Source organism: Solanum stenotomum, chromosome 5, assembly GCF_019186545.1.
Source record: "Solanum stenotomum isolate F172 chromosome 5, ASM1918654v1, whole genome shotgun sequence".
Taxonomy (NCBI): Eukaryota; Viridiplantae; Streptophyta; class Magnoliopsida; order Solanales; family Solanaceae; genus Solanum; species Solanum stenotomum.
The window spans coordinates 36,642,933-36,660,631 of NC_064286.1; the positions used below are offsets into that span (position 1 = coordinate 36,642,933).

At 41.3% G+C, this 17,699-nt stretch overlaps 2 protein-coding genes and 1 long non-coding RNA gene across 3 annotated transcripts in view; 2 read left to right on the forward strand and 1 right to left on the reverse strand.

The window, feature by feature from the left end:
• The window catches only part of LOC125865145 (probable protein phosphatase 2C 10), an 878,192-nt gene that overhangs the window by 92,752 nt on the left and 767,741 nt on the right, over positions 1–17,699 (forward strand). The window lies entirely within an intron of this gene.
• On the reverse strand, positions 8,205–9,450 carry LOC125865149 (uncharacterized). Its single transcript, XR_007446317.1, has 2 exons — positions 9,314–9,450; positions 8,205–8,337 (listed from the first exon to the last, which is right to left on the reverse strand). It is a non-coding gene; the product is annotated as an uncharacterized LOC125865149 (long non-coding RNA).
• Positions 16,916–17,400, forward strand: LOC125863896 (uncharacterized). The gene is made up of 2 exons (XM_049543868.1): positions 16,916–17,170; positions 17,227–17,400. The coding sequence occupies exons 1-2, from the start codon at positions 16,916–16,918 to the stop codon at positions 17,398–17,400; spliced, it is 429 nt and encodes a 142-aa protein (XP_049399825.1).

Consider the following 17,699-nt stretch of genomic DNA (forward strand, 5'->3'; position numbering starts at 1 on the left):
CGACTCTTGACTTAAAAGCTATCGGGACCAACCGACGAGCTAACTAATGGTCCATGGACTGATCCACGGTATGTCCTGTCAACCGTCGACTGAACTTCAGAGAGGCCGAATCTAGGGTTTGATCCACGGACCAAGACCACGACTCGTGGTCTGACCTACGGTCCGTGGGTCATGCCTTAGAATATTTTCTGGGGCTGTTTCTGGGGAGGGCTGCAGGTTGCCATCCACGGACCCCACCTATGGTCTATGGGTCACCCTACGATCCGTAGGTGGTGCCCGTCGGTGGCACCTACAACTTTTGAAAGCTGCATTCTGGTCTGTCTAGGATACGGGGTGTTACACCAGTTAAATGTATCATGATAAATTTTTAAAATGGAAACTTATAGGAAGAATGTATCATATTGGACAACAATTCAACTTATCATATATACTTTAAAGAGAAAAATATTACATAAAACTATTCAGTTTATTTTGGTGCTTTTTAAAAGTTAGCATACCAGAGTTATGAAGTTCAATTTGAAACTACACATCTATTCAAATTGCAGTGTCAAGAAACACAGCTATTACTTCAAGAAAATTACTTACAACTTGCAATAAACTTGAAAGTGTATACCATACCTCATATTGAATATGATAAATTAATTTATTGCGTCGTTATTTATGTCTTTGGGATTAAAAGAGGCTCCAATGTAGTCATATTCCCTATAGGTCATTTGACACAACATCCTTGAAGCCATGTTAAAAGTTTATTAATTCTTATCTTCTTTTCCTAGATCACTACGCACATCAAGGTACGATAAGGTTTTTAAGGTCTTTATGTCCTTACAATGACATACCAAATTTGAATTTTGTCTTCAAGAGATGGTAGTATAGATCTTTCAGAGATTTTTTATTGTACCTTTAACAATTGCAGTAGAGAAAACTTGCCCGAATACTCAATTAACGTGTGTTATTTAATCCATACTAACAAATACTTATAACAATAGCTTTGCAGAAACATAAACAAGAAAGTTTAAAGCATGTACTCAAATACAATAATTAATAAGATAAGCATAAATTAATGTGTGTAAAAAATATACCAGTATCTGTAATGATAGAATGAAACAGAAAGGAAAAAATTGAGCCCACTGAATGCACAGTGTCTCCTTAAGGAAATTATTTCCTTGTAGTACCCGAGGTTTAAAGGAATAAATCCTCTCAGGATAGAATGATTCTATTCACTAGTTCATTAATACAAAAGTAATGGTGTTAGTGAGCCACTCAACAGGAGAAAACTACACGAATATTTAATTCTGCAGAAGAACAAGAAGAAGTGCAGAATTTTTGTTGTTTTAAAATGAGAGGAAATCCATCTATTTATAGACAACAAAGGGTAATGTGAACAAATGCTTATTTTGCATTATCGGAAAGGTCACAACTCTTTGGAAAAGTTACAACCCTTCGAAAAGGTCACAAACTTTCTTAAATGTCATAAAAATCGCATTTCTTCGTAAAAGTTGCAACTTTTCATGAAAGTCACAACTCTTCATATTTCTTTCAAAGATCTAATAAATTGCATTGACCATGAATCTATATTGTACCACCCCTAGACAAAAAAATGATTAACTCAAATCACTAAAGGTAAAGTAAAATTATCGAGAAATGTAGACTAATGCATGCAATAATGCAAGTATACATAGGGTTAAAGGAGAAGCATTCTCAATTCCACTATTAAAAAGAAAATTCTCAAGGTATAACTGTTATATATTCATCTGACCCAGTTAACTAACATAGTTTAGCCTGATACTTCATTCTGTCATAGTATGTTGTTTTAGGACCATGAAGCACATGAAAGTTATCTCTTATACTCTTCTTGTAATTTTTCATTATAAACTAATAGATTTCATGTAAAATATATTGATGAGGTTGTAGTTTACCGACTCATTGGACTCAAGTTCTTGAATTAATGTTATATTTTAATGCTTATTGAAGGAGTTTCAGTCCCTAGTTCTCTTGTATGCAGGCATTCCTTGGAAAAATCTGTTTGATGAATTTAAAGCCAAAAAGGATCGAAGCACACTGATATGGAACGGGTGTCCCATAGAAGCTAGCATGCGTCTCACTGACTAAACGTTAGTTGGAATGGTGCTTTGTTGTCTTAGTAGCATCGGGAAGATGGTGTAGTGAAATGACCGATCGGTGTTCACCGATCCCAGCATAGAAGCTTGTGACAAAAAGCTAAAGGTGTATGTATGCGAGGAGGCAATTGGTACTCCACTTTCTCTAATCGGTGTCTCGCCGATCCAACACAACTTTGAAGGACGAAAGTGAAGGGAAAAATATAATTTTGGAAAAAGAATGTTTTCATTCGGAATGTTCCAAGGATAGAATAGGAAATTGTTCAATAGTGTACCATTATAATCTTCCCAATTAGGGAAAAGACATAGGATATGACAGAAAAGAAAAATAGTTTGCAAGGTACAAAATAGAGAAAAGTAAAAACTTTTTAGTTTTTAGAGAAAGAAAACTCATATTTGGGTAAATCCAAGTTTGGAATTCAAGTTTCACTTATCAATTTAACTTGAAATAGAGCTTTATTTTATGGGTATTTTTTGTTTCTATTTCATCTTTTATAAGTAGATAGACCCTTATCTAGGGGTGTGTTTGGTTTATGAGGGTGTAAAACATAAACGAGTATTGATTAATCAGATTTAATATTGATTGTATTATATCAATCTATTATTGACTTGAAGTTTTAATCTGGAATCAGTGGTTGTTAATATTGATTCTTGACTTGGGAAAGTGATGAGTCCAAGATTTGGACTCATTTAGGGATTTATTTACAATAATTTAGTGTCCTCAAATGCATATTTTGTGCCAATAACTAATGTAAAACCCTTGATTTCCAGGTATATGGATTCAGGAACAAAGAAAGGACACTAATTTGAAAAAAGGAACGAAGAAAGCTGAAAGAATGAAGAAAAGCAAGCCTGGTGATTTCCAATTCCACTTGGCGAGTCACCGAATGGCTACTTGACCGTCTAAAGGTCCAGTGTGCCAAGCACTGAAGGAAAGAACCAAGTTGGCGAGAGAAAGGAGCAGTCAGCGTATCACCGAGTTGTTCCGTGATGCAGGGTTGGATCGCCCAAAGTTACGAACCTTGTCGATGGTGAAGGCGAAGGTAGAAGTGCGATAGAAATGACCAAAGGGTGGATCGCTGAGTGGTTCGGCGAGCCCGACTTACTTCGCCAAGTGACTCTTCGCAGTACATTTTTGGCGACTATAAATACCTTTTTAAACATTTAGTTTAGAATCAATCACTCTTTAGAACATATTTTTAATTATGTTTTGAACTGTGAGACAAGTTTTCTCTAGTTTTCCTTAGCTTTAAAAAATTGAAGTTTTTCACTTTTGAGAAATTGGAAGTGGGTCTTTGAGATTCTTCGAATTGGACCGTTGTAAAGACGAAAGCAATCTTACCCACTTGATGGAAACTCAATTTGGTAACGATTTTTATTTTTTTATAATGTCTATAGCTAAAACCTCAATTATTGGGGTGTGATTATGTGATTATGGGCTGATTTGGTTTATGGGTATTGCTAATTGTAAGTTTAAATGCTATTTAGAAGTGAGTGAAATCATTAATTGTGGTTTAAATTAAGAATTGTAGTTGCAAATGCAGTTCTACCCTTGTGTTTTTGGCTTGCTCGAGAGAGAGGTTTTAAAACTAAGATTATTGATTGATGGTCCGTGGGAATTGGGTTGTCATGGGTTCATCTTGAAAGAGTGAATCCTAAACCCAATTCCACACATTCAGCTCGAGAGAGTGAATGGACTAAGGTGTGGGCTGTTCTTATTTTGCATGCTTGTCGATGTTTGAGAGAAATCAACTTGATTCGGGATAAATTGTTCGAGAGAAAGTTTACCTCCTTTATTAGCCTATAACCGAATCACATCCCAAGAACCCGTCTCATTCTTGTTATTTAGTATTGTTTGCTATTGCTGTAGTTGATAATTTTAAACCAAAATCCCCTATTTAACATTCATGTCACCCCCTGATTTGAATAATATTTTTATTCGATAATTTCTATTCCTATGACTGATTTGACCATATATACACTTTCCTATTGAATCTTAAACACGTACCGCTCCCTGTGGGATTCGATCCCAACTCAATTAGTTGGGTTTTATACTGACTAGCGATCGTTGACACTTAGAATTGGATGAAGTGTCTTTGAAACGTTAATCAAAATGGCACCGCTGCCGAGGAGTGGTGTTGTTTAAGATTCTTTTGGGTGAAGTTGAATTTTGTTCTTTTTAGTTTTGGTTTGTATGTTGCTTGTTTAAAATAGAAGAAATGAGCATTTCTTGTAGCAATGGTGATCCGATGGACCACCCTCCTTTGAGATTGATGATTCTTAGGGATAACATCCTAACTTTCAAGCAATTGGAGGGTGAGACTATCCATGAGTTGTGGCCAAGATTTAAGGCACTATTGCAGCATTGCCCAACTCATGGAATTCCAGATAAAATGCTACTGGATTGTTTCTATAGAGGTCTTGGTACTGAGAACAGAGGAGTGGCTGACCAAATTTCTCCAGGTGGTCTCACAGGACTATCCTATGCAATAACAACCCAACTCCTTGATCACATGGCCAAGACCAACAAAGAGATAGAGAAAGACCAGAATTTGGCCATACTGTTGACTCAGCTGGATCTCGTGGCCAAAACAATTATGGCATTGTAGGTACCGTACAAGAAGAAAGATCGGTACATTCCCTCTCACGAGCATAGAAAGCCCAAGGATTATGACGTTGGACAGGTAGAGGAGATACTTTCATTGATTCTCCACAAAGTCGAAGAACATGACAGTGTGTTGAAAGAGATAAAAGAGAATGTCTCACTGTTGAATCAGATGACTGCTTCTCATTCCATGTCAATTCAGCTACTAGAGACCCAAATGGGTCATATGTTGTCTCATCTCTAGCCGATACAAAAAAAAGGGGTTGCCTAGTAGGCCTAGGGAAAACCCTAAAAATGAAGCTTGAATGAGGACTTGTGTCATGCCACGACGTTAACTAAGGCGCTTGTTGGGAGGCAACCCAAGCTTTTACTACTTTTTTTTTTGTTTTTTAAAATAATTGTGTGTTGATTGTGCAGGTTGAAGTGTGGAATGTGTTTGAAAAATGCAGGTTGGCGAGCCAATAGTCTAGTCAACGACTCACCAAAGAGGTCGGCGAGCCCAACTTGGACCGCCGTAGGACTCAAGAAATTTTGAAATTGGAGTTTCTAAACCTCGATGGGCCCATGAACTGGTCGGTGAATCGCCGAATAGGTCGGCGATCCCGACTTAGTCCGCCGTTTGGATCCCCACATTAGCTGGAAGTCCTGTAAAACTCGGCGAGGTAAGTACCCACTCAGCGTGTCACCGTGTTGTTCAGCGATGAATATTTATATCACCAAAAACGCGAGAACTGGACTGTTTTTATAAGGCCAAAGGTTTAAATTTCAAACACCTGCACTATATAATTGATATTTTTGAAATTTTACCGCTTTCTAGTAGTTGAATCTGTGTTTGGAGTTGGACACTTTGCTGCCTAGAATTTCAATTCTCAATTCAGCATTAAAGGTTGGATTTTTTCGAACCCCGAACTCGTATTTAGCGGTTATACTCAATTGCATTGTTATAAATTGTTTTGACGTGTGGTGGGGCTCTCTAAAATCATAAATGTTTGGTTGTGTGCTTGTTTTAATTTCATTATCATGCCTAAAATGCCGAGTTATTGATTTCCCGAGCTTCGAGCCTTAAAATTAATAAAATTCTTGTGGGTTGTGGTTAATTTTTGTTGGGTCAAGTCGGGTGAAATATGAGTAACCCATAATTTTTCTAAATAACATTATTTGCCCAATGATGGAGTGGTTGATGTCATTCTTAAGGGCTTAAGTCCTCAAATGACCAATTTTGGCCAAACCGGGGAAAGTCTGAGTACCCCGGTGGCATGAATCTTATGGGTCTGAGCCTAATTGAATAAGTGTATGGTTTGATTTTTTTGTTGAGGGCTATTGCATTGATTTTGGAAGTCAGGGTAGAAAGTAGGCACGTTGGGCAGTTTGGCGAGCTAGATCGAGCTCACCGAACCACTCGACGGTTCGCTGAACCCCACTTGATCGCCTTTAATTTCGTGGGATTTATTTCTTTTGGTTCTGTAACTTTCGGTGAGAAGCCTGAGTTCACCAAGTGCACTCGGTGACTCACCGAATGTCTTCTTTGATCGCCCTTTATGCACCCCTAACCCCTAAAATGTACTATAACTTTCGGTGGGCTAGTCAGTGCTTGCCGAATGCTATCGGCAATTCACTCAAAGGCCCTTTCCATAGCCAACATGCCATTTTTCTGGAAATTTTTGAAGCCAATCCTTTCGGTGAGCCCGATCTAGCTCACCAAAGTGATTCGGCGATTGGTTCGGCGAGTCTGTCTGCAATATAATTTTTGTGATTTTTCTTGAGATGTTTCTAACTTTCTACGATGATTTTGCATATATAGCTAGACCAAAAGTGGCAAGTAGAGACATGCCGCCCCACAAGAGGGCTAGGAGAATTACAATTAATGAGGATGCAGCTGCGTCCAGGGCAAAGACTACCAAACTTCCTACCACAGGTGGGAAGGGAAATGGGAAAGGCAAGGCACCTGTTTCTGCGTCACTGGAGGTCAGTTCTGACAGTGACGGTATATATGCCACTTACCTCACCACTTTTGAAAGTTAGGGTGAGCTATTGCCAGCCCAAAGAGTTGAGTTGCGTTCCAAGAGGTTGAATGATTCGTCAAGGATCAAGAGTCCCCAGGCCACTACTCTTTTTGCTATACCGGATCAGGCTATGGTTCCGACACCACCTACATAAGGTCCTCCTTCCCAATCTATGAAAATATTGAATACTAAGGGATTGTGGACTATCATTAAGGAGAAGAGGTTGTCTACTGATGGGGTATTAGACAGATGCCCATAGATTATGAGCTACTTGAGGTCTCACAAGTTTCAGATCTTCACGAAACCTCATAGCCCTTACATTCCCAATTGGGTCCGAGAATTCTACACCGCCTACGGAGCACTAGTGTCACAAAGGAAGAAGCAGGCTGCTAAATTCCAGCCGGTTAATTATGTAGTTGTCAGGGGGAAGAAGGTGTTGTGTGACAGTACTAACATAAATGTTGTTTTGGAATGCACCGACAACATTGCAGACGACTACCAGTACAGGATCAAGACTAAGTCCTTAGAGAATATGAAAAGCTGGTTAGCTCCTCTCATATCTGATGGTACTCCTAGGTGGCTGGAGGTAGGAGCTCCAATCAAGAAGAAGGACCTCAATGTAGTAGCGAAGTACTAGTTTGGCTTTATCAGCAACACTATCATGCCATCCCAGAATGAGTCCATCCTCTGCCACACAAAGGTGGATTGTCTTGGATCAATCATTACAAGAAAGAGCATAAATTTAGGTATAATAATTGCATAGGAGATGGCCATGAGGGCCAAGAAACGCCAAACCTCCCTCCCTTTTCCGGTTTTGATCACTGAGTTGTGCAAACGAGCTCGGGTGCCTCGAGATGAGAAGAAGGATGCGGAAGTAACTACCACATTTTGTACCAACATTCGATGGATTGAGGCTGAATATGAAGGATGAGGCAGAGAAGAAGAAGGCAGCCCCGAAGGACACCTCCCTTGTTGTTGATATAGATACCCTACCTGCAGAGGCAGTATTGCCTACTCCGGCCCCTAGGCCTTCAGGTACATCTAGTATTGTCCCTTCTGTTACTCCTAGTTCCTCCACTGCTCAATTGCCTCCCAGATCTGGTACTGCTGATTCAACTGTCTCCTGATATCCACTCACCCAGGCTGCAATACTATGGATGTGGCATCTGTCACGACCCAAGACTAGGGCCTAGACGTGACCGGCGAATGGGGAACCCGAAGGAACCCCAAACAAGCCTCATAGCGTATCTTACACATCATTGGTCGCGGAAGCAATTAAAATGACCATAAGCGATAAGCATAATCAAGGGGGAAATCGGGACTAAGGGAGCAAAAAAAAAAAAAGAAGAAATGATACATAAATACCATAGATGAATCAAGCTCAAACATAATACACAACTTGTCCAACACCACCTCTAAACATAGGTACTTTAGCGGGGGCCAAGACAAACAACTGGGCTCACCCTCATAGTCAAAACATAACTAAAAGGAAAAGTCTTATACATAGCAAAAGATCATAAGCAACGTCCCCGGAATGGAGGACTCACCAATAACCTTGATAGAAAATCGTATTAGCCACGCGGAGGACGAGGGTCAAGCGGTGCTCCGGTCCCTACATGGTGACATCATGTAGGCATAGAGTATGCGTTAGTACGTTTGAATGTACTAAGTATATGGGATGCAATGCAATGCAACAAGGGATGGACATCATAGGCAAAATGCATAATCGTACCCGATAGATAGCATATTAATGAGATGATATGTATAATGATGCTTATATAAAAATCATATTTAGTAGGGCATAGTATATGTGTAGTGAGTGACCATCAATATAGTATTTCCAAGGCCTACCACCCCCTTGGAGAGGCGAAAGAGGTACAAACCCCTCAATGTGGTTACCCGGGCCTACCACCCCCCGAGCTAGGGACCAAGGTACAAACCCCTCGATATGGTTATACGGGCCTACTACCCCCCGTACTAGGCAACCAAGGTACAAACCCCTCGATACGGTTATACGGGCCTACTACCCCCCGTACTAGGCAACCAAGGTACCAACCCCTTGATACGGTTACCCGGGCCTACAACCCCCCGAGCTAGGCTTGGTCGACTCACACACTATATAGAGAAAATCATATACATGTATCCATTTCATCATCATTTCAATACTTATATAATCATCCGACTCATAGGACGTACATTGGACCTTCCATTTCATAAGAATTCTATAAATGGCATTTTATCAAACATATGGTGGGCTACTTGTTCATGTAAATAAAATCATGTGTTTCAAGAGTACTAAGTCCAACCAATTTCAAAATCCATATAAAACAGCCCACCAACAACATACATATATATATACATATATAACAACCTTCATAATTTGATCATGGAGGCATGAAAACCATAAACATCATATAATCATTCCATTTCATGATAATATACAAAAATAGACCATAATAGGATGTGTAGTAATAATTCCATAATTCAAGAGTTCATAAATGATCATAAGGACCCATAAACTTGAAGTAAAATAGAGGATAAATGGTTGGACTTGTGGAAAGGAAGGTTTCCACAATCAACCCACATACCTCAACTTTGGAGAATTCTTGATGAAGATTGGAATGGAGAATTGCTTGAGATTGAATCTTGAATCCGGAATTAAAGCTTGGGATCCTTGAATTTGGTTGATGATCTTGGTGGAATTTTTGGAGAGGGTTTAGAGAGAGTTTTTGGATGTTTTGAAGTTAAATGACTAAGTATGGATATGTCCCCTTTTTATAAAAACGTCCCAACACTTAAAAAAAAATTGAGGCGGGTGAACAGTGTTTTCGGCTACTGGAATTTGCATTTTCTGCCGGACAGGTTTTACGAAAATGGTCATAACTCCTTCATCCTAACTCGGAATGAGGTGAAACAAATTGCGTTGGAAAGCTAACTCACAGAGCTTTAATTTTGATAGTTTGAGCTCCTTCCAGTTCCTTGTGTGCTGAGAGATATGCCCCTTTAAAGTTGACCCTCAAAATCGCATTTTTTGCGATTTTCGAATTTTGATACGGTTGTTCTAAAATTCGGGTTAGACTCATTTCCCACTCAATTTGACCCCCTGAATAAGAATATGAAGTCGAATTTCCGAAATGATGCACGGATTTTGAGATATATGGAAATTACAATTTTAGGTGTTTTCGAAGCACATTTTCGGGCATTTTTGGGGTCGTTTCAATATCTCCCCCTTGGGAACATTCGTCCCCGAATGTCAAAGAAACGTACATGAGAAACACAAACATGGCAAATTCAGCCCACATAGGGATGCAACAATGCACTTACACCTCATTTCAAAAACTTCAACATAGTTGTAAAACCACAATGAACTTGTTAACTTAAACATGAATGTATGCAATGACATGGTGGCTGAACTTAAGACCTGAGATTTTATAAAGGGTTTAGATCAATACCTTAAGCTTGAGTGGAGTGGAAAAGATAAGGATATCGCCTTTGCATGTCCGCTTCGGCCTCCCAAGTAGCACTTTCAACTTGTTGATTTCTCCAAAGGACCTTAACGGAAGCCACATCTTTGTTTCTCAACCTCTTCACTTGTCTATCTAAAATCTGGACCGGAACCTCTTCATAGGTCAAATTATCTTCAACAACACCCACAACATCAAGAGGCACAATGGCATTCGGATCACCCACACACTTCCTCAACATAGACACATGAAATACCGGATGAACCAAATCCATTTCGCTAGGCAATTCCAACTCATAAGCTACCTTGCCAATTCTCCTCATCACCTTATAAGGACCCACGTATCTTGGGCTCAACTTGCCCTTCTTACCAAAACGAACCACACCCTTCATGGGTGACACCTTCAAATAGACCCAATCACCAACTTGGAATTCAAGAGCCCTTCTCCTCACATCGGCATAGGACTTTTGGCGACTTTGGGCCGTCTTCAACCTTTCTCTAATCATCCTAACCTTCTCAAGAGCCTCCATAACTAGATCTGGTCCTAACAAGGCCACCTCACCAACCTCAAACCACCCAACCGGTGATCTACAACGCCTCCCATAGAGAGCCTCAAAAGGAGCCATACCGATGCTAGAATGATAGCTATTGTTATAGGCAAACTCAATCAATGGAAGATGATCATCCCAACTACCCTTAAGCTCCAATACACAAGCCCTAAGCATATCCTCAAGTGTTTGGATAGTCCTTTCGGCTTGTCCATCCGTTTGCGGGTGAAAGGCCGTAGTAAGCTTAACTCTCGTACCTAGACCCCTTTGAAAGGACTTCCAAAAGTGTGAAGTAAATTGAGTACCACGGTCCGATATGATGGATAGAGGAATCCCATGCAACCTTACCAAGTCATGAATATATAACCTTGCATAATCTTCCGCCCCATATGTTGTCTTTACCGGTAGAAAATGAGCCGATTTTGTCATCCTATCAACCACCACCCAAATAGAATCAAAACCTTTTCTAGTCTTGGGTAAACCAACTACAAAATCCATATTAATTTCTTCCCACTTCCAAGTAGGAATCTCTATGTCTTGGGTTAGACCACCCGGCCTTTGATGTTCGGCCTTGACTTGTTGACAACTATGACAACCGGAGACGAATTTGGCAATGTCCTTCTTCATGCCTCCCCACCAATACACATCCCTCAAATCTCTATACATTTTGGTGGAACCGGGGTGAATGGAGTAGGAAGAATTATGAGCCTCCTCAAGAATTTTCTCCCTCAAACCATCAACACAAGGCACACACAACCTACCTTGGTACCTAAGGGCACCATCTCCCCCTTGGGAGAAAACTTCCACCTTGCCCTCTTTCACCAAGGCCTTCAATTCTAACAAGGAAGAGTCAAGATCTTGTTTTGCTATCACCTCATCAACCAAGGAAGACCTAGCACCATCAACAACGACCACACCACCATTACCAACCTCTTCCAACCTAACCCCCAACCTAGCCAACCGATGCACCTCCCTAGCCATTTCCCTATCACCAATATCAACATGAGCTAGGCTACCCATAGACACCCTACTCAAAGCATCCGCCACCACATTAGCTTTACCGGGATGATAATGCACACTCATATCATAATCTTTAAGAAATTCTAGCCACCTTCTTTGTCTCAAGTTGAGATCTTTTTGGGTGAAGACATATTGGAGGCTCTTATGATCGGTGAACACATCAACATGTACCCCATACAAGTAATGACGCCAAATCTTTAAAGCAAACACCACCGCGGCTAATTCAAGATCATGCGTAGGATAGTTCTTTTCATGCACTTTGAGTTGTCTAGAAGCATAGGCTATCACCTTACCATTTTGCATTAGGACACAACCCAAGCCAACTCTAGAAGCATCACAATACACAACAAATCCCTCAAGCCCATCCGGTAGTGACAATATAGGAGCGGACACAAGTTTATCTTTCAAGGTTTGAAAACTCCTTTCGCACTCGTCGGTCCACTCAAACTTAGCCTTCTTTTGTGTCAACTTAGTCATGGGAGAAGCAATAGAAGAAAACCCATTCACAAATCTCCGGTAGTAACCCGCTAAGCCCAAGAAGCTCCTAATATCCGACGGGGTCAATGGCCTAGGCCAATTTCTAATCACATCGGTCTTCTTAGGGTCTACCTTAATACCATCCCCCGACACCACATGACCTAGGAAGGCAACCTCCTTCAACCAAAATTCACACTTTTCATACTTGGCATACAACTTCTCCTCTCTCAATCTTTGCAACACAACCCTCAAGTGACCCATATGTTCTTCCTCGCTATGCGAATAGATTAAAATATCATCAATGAAGACCACAACAAAGGAATCAAGGTAGGGTTTAAAGACCCTATTCATTAGGTCCATGAAGATAGCCGGTGCATTGGTCAACCCAAAGGACATGACCACAAATTCATAATGCCCATACCTAGTCCGGAAGGCTGTCTTGGGAATGTCACACTCCCTCACCTTCACTTGATGATACCCGGACCGAAGATCAATCTTAGAGAAATGGCTAGCCCCTTGCAATTGGTCGAACAAGTCATCAATCCTAGGAAGAGGATATTTATTCTTGACGGTGACCCTATTGAGTTGCCGGTAATCAATACACATCCTAAGGGACCCATCTTTCTTCTTCACAAACAACACCGGAGCACCCCATGGTGATTGGCTAGGCCTAATAAAACCCTTCTCCAACAAGTCCTTCAATTGTTCCTTCAACTCCTTTAACTCCGCCGGGGCCATACGGTAAGGGGGAATAGAAATGGGTTGAGTATCGGGGAGGAGGTCTATGCCAAAATCTATTTCCCTTTCGGGAGGAACACCGGGAAGGTCATTAGGAAAGACATCAAGGAATTCATTTACGATCGGAACCGACTCTATAGGAAGGGTTTTGGACTCCACATCCCTAACCCTCACAAGGTGATAGAGACACCCCTTAGAGATCAACTTACGGGCTTTAATGCAAGAGATGAACCTACCCTTGACTACCACATTTTGGCTTTCCCACTCAAGAATGGGTTCACTTGGAAATTGGAATTTGACCCTACGGGTTCTACAATCAATGGAAGCATAGTATGCATGCAACCAATCCATCCCAAGAACAACATCAAAATCGACCATGTTCAACTCAACAAGATCACAAGGCAATATTTTATGCAAGATGCAAATAGGACAATTTCTATAGACCTTCCTAGCAACAATATATGCACCAATAGGAGTAGACACCTTATATGACTCACGCAACAATTCGGGCTCAACATGAAACTTTTTGGCAACAAAGGGGGTGACAAAAGAAAGAGAGGCACCCGGATCAATTAATGCATATACATCAAAGTCAAAGATTTTCAACATACCGGTAACGACATCGGGGACTTCATCGACCCCTTGCCTCCCATGCAAAGCATAAAATCGATTGTGCCTTGGGGCACCATCTTGTCGGCCCCCTCTCCCCAAAGGAACCGCATTGGCACCTTGTGGACGGACCTCCTTACCCTTGTTGCGATTTCGAGGACAATCCATTGCCTTGTGCCCCATTTCCCCACAACTATAGCAAGCACCGGTATTTCTCAAGCACGGGCCACCATGGCCCTTACCACACTTCGGACATACATCAATAGGACCCATACCACCAACACCTTGGGCCCTTGGAACATCATTGGCAAACCCCTTATGGGGCGCATGAGAAGACCCTTGGCCTTGATGAAACCGGCCTCCCCTTCGACTTTGGAACTTGCCCTCAAAACGGGCCCTCTTGGCCTCATGACCCCTCCTCTTCCTCAACTTCTCTTCCTCCATTTGTTCGGCATAAACCATCAAGCGGGACAAGTCCATGTCACTAATCAACATTGCGGATCGGCATTCTTCACTCACTAGGTCGGACACACCCATCACGAATTTGTTCATTCTAGATCGTGAGTCGGCAACCAAGTGTGGAGCATATCTTGAAAGTTGGTTAAACTTGAGGGCATACTCCCTCACACTCATAGACCCTTGTTTTAAATTCATGAACTCCACCAATTTGGCTTCCCTAAGTTCAAGAAGAAAGAATCGATTACGGAAAGCCGTTTTGAACTCTTCCCAAGGAACCACATAGTTTGCCCCCTTCTCTTCCTTCCATTGGTTGTACCATATTTGGGCCACCCCTTTTAGTTGGTAGGCCGCCAACTCCGCCTTATATTCTGACCTCATGCCCATGATAGCTAATATCTTGTGCACTTCATCAATGAACTCTTGAGGGTCTTCATCTAACTTAGACCCATAGAATTCCGGGGGATTCATCCGCACGAAGTCTCTCACCCGAGATGCTGAGGTAGGAGCCTGAGGAGCTTGGGCCCCGTGGTTGGCTTGATTAGCCATAGCTTGACCCGAAGATCCCCATTGGTCGGTTGTTCCTCGGGTGCGCGGGCTCGTCTTCCTCATGTATTAGGCATGATCTAGCATAGCAAAGAGCAACCGTTAGGGAAGACCTTAATTCAACTCTACAGCACGACTTAGAAAATGGAGAATGGAAACATTTCCTAAAACGTCTCATAGCCTCCTACTCATAGTTGTGGTGCACAACACAACCATGAATCAGACTCTAATCAACGCGGTGGGTTGGACTCCGAGGATCTATCAACCTAGTGCTTTGATACCAAGTTTGTCACGACCCAAGCCTAGGGCCTAGACGTGACCGGCGAATGGGGAACCCGAAGGAACCCCAAACAAGCCTCATAGCGTATCATTACACATCCTTGGTCGCGGAAGCAATTAAAATGACCATAAGAAATAAGCATAATCAAAGGGGGAAATCGGGACAAAGGGAGCAAGAGAAAAAAAAAAGGAAGAAATAATACATAAATACCATAGATGAGTCAAGCTCAAGCATAATACATAACTTGTCCAACACCACCTCTAAACATGAGTACTTAGCGGGGGCCAAGACAAACTACCGGGCTCACCCTCATAGTCAAAACATAACTAAAAAGAAAAGTCTTATACATAGCAAAAGATCATGAGCAACGTCCCCGGAATGGAGGACTCACCAATAACCTTGATAGGAAATCGTATTAGCCACGCGGAGGAGGATGGTCAAGCGGTGCTCCGGTCCCTACATGGTGACATCATGTAGGCATAGAGTATGCGTTAGTACGTTTGAATGTACTAAGTATATGGGATGCAATGCAATGCTACAATAGATGGACATCATAGGAAAAATGCATAATCATACCCGATAGATAGCACATTAATGAAATGATATATATAATGACGCTTACATAAAAATCATATTTAGTGGGACGTAGTACATGTGTGGTGAGTGACCATCAATATAGTATTTTCCAAGGCCTACCACCCCCTTGGAGAGGCGAAAGAGGTACAAACCCCTCAATGTGGTTACCCGGGCCTACCACCCCCCGAGCTAGGGACCAAGGTACAAACCCCTCGATGTGGTTATACGGGCCTACTACCCCCCGTACTAGGCAACCAAGGTACCAACCCCTTGATACGGTTACCCGGGCCTACAACCCCCCGAGCTAGGCTTGGTCGACTCACAACACTTATATAGAGAAAATCATATACATGTATCCCTTTCATCATCATTTCAATAATTATATAATCATCCGACTCATAGGATGTACATTGGACATTCCATTTCCTAAGAATTCTATCAATGGCATTTTATCAAACACATGGTGGGCTATTGTTCATGTAGATAAAATTATGTCTTTCAAGAGTATTAAGTCCAACCAATTCCGAAATACATATAAATCAGCCCACCAACAACATACATATATATATCAACCTTCATAATTTGATCATGGAAGCATGAAAACCATAAACATCACATAATAATTCCATTTCATGATAATATGCAAAAATAGACCATAATAGAATGTGTAGTAGTAATTCCATAATTCAAGAGTTCATAAATGATCATAAGGACCCATAAACTTGAAGTAAAATAGAGGATAAATGGTTGGACTTGTGGAAAGGAAGGTTTCCACAATCAACCCACATACCTCAACTTTGGAGAATCCTTGATGAAGATTGGAATGGAGAATTGATGCTTGAGATTGAATCTTGAATCCGGAATTAGAACTTGAGATGTTTGAATTTGGTTGAAGATCTTGGTGGAATTTTGGAGAGGGATTAGTGAGTGTTTTTGAGTGTTTTGAAGCTAGAAATAAATATAACTAAGTATGGGACAATCCTTTTTTTTTTTATAAAAGAAAAATGTCCCAGCCCGCTACAGTAACTTAGCTCTCTGGAAATTGCAATTCTGTCTGGACAGGTTTTACGAAAATGGGTATAACTCCTTCATCCTAACTCAAAATGAGGTGAAACCAATTGCATTGGAAAGATAACTCGAAGGGCTTTAATTTAATAGGTAGTTTCCCTTCCAATTCCTTGTGTGCTATGAGATATGCCCCTTTAAAGTTGACCCTAAAAATCGCATTTTTTTGCGATTTTCGAATTTTGTTACGGTTGCTCTAAAATTCGGGTTAGACCCATTTCCCACTCAATTTTATCCCCTGAATAAGAATATGAAGTCGAATTTCCGAAATGATGCACGGATTTTGAGATATATGGAAATTACAATTATAGGTGTTTCCGAAGCACATTTTCGGGCATTTTTGGGGTCGTTTCAGCATCTATCCCATTCTACTGATAGGCATGCCTCCAGGATTGAGGCCACCATTCCTGGGATGATTGCCAGAGTCGTTGTTGCTACTGTGACACCTCTTAGTGCATCTATTGATGCCCTTACTGCACGAATAGCGGTGTGTGAGCAAAGTCAGGGGGCCACTGAGGAGGTGACGACTCTAAAGGCCGTTATTGCTGAGTTGAGCAAGGACGTGGACCAGTTGAAGTCCACAGATATGTCCGTGACTTTTGGGACGGTGGAGATCCCCAACATGCCAGCTGATACAGATATGCCTCCAGCTACCACTGGAGATGAGGTTCGAGTTGAGTAGGTAGCTGCTGCTGAGACCGAGGCTGAGACTGATGAAAGTAGCTTGGTGTTGATGAGGAGGCTTCTTATGAGGGCTTTACGGAGATTGAAGAGGCCGTGGTAGATTCAGTTGTGCAAATCTCATTGGCAGACACACCCATGGCAGGCCCTAATGGATCGGGTGCTGCTGATGCTACACTGGGCACTGATGCCCCGATAGATAGAGGGACTGTGTAGACATGACTTTTCTTTACCTCCCTCTCTATCACTGTTATTGATTTTTAGTATTTTATTGCATTTGAGGACAAACTGCTTTTTATTTGTGGTGGGGTGAGGTATTTCCATACCTACCTCTTGTGATTATTATTTTCGTATATATTGGGTTTTGTGTTTGAATTGTGTTTTGACACTGTTTTGTGGATATTTGAGCTTATGGCTCCTTGTTTTAAATGCATGTTTTGTGGATGTTTGAGCTTGTGGCTCCTTGTTGTAAATGAAAATGGTTTTTGACCTTTCTAAAAAATTTTGCCACCCCT

What these genes read in the sequence shown, in the direction of transcription:
- LOC125863896 (XM_049543868.1), top strand. Translation starts at nt 16,916, where the DNA reads ATGATTGCCAGAGTCGTTGTTGCTACTGTGACACCTCTTAGTGCATCT. An exon ending in CAGCTACCACTGGAGATGAG is followed by an intron (nt 17,171 to 17,226) that starts GTTCGAGTTGAG and finishes TGATGAAAGTAG; the next exon opens with CTTGGTGTTGATGAGGAGGC.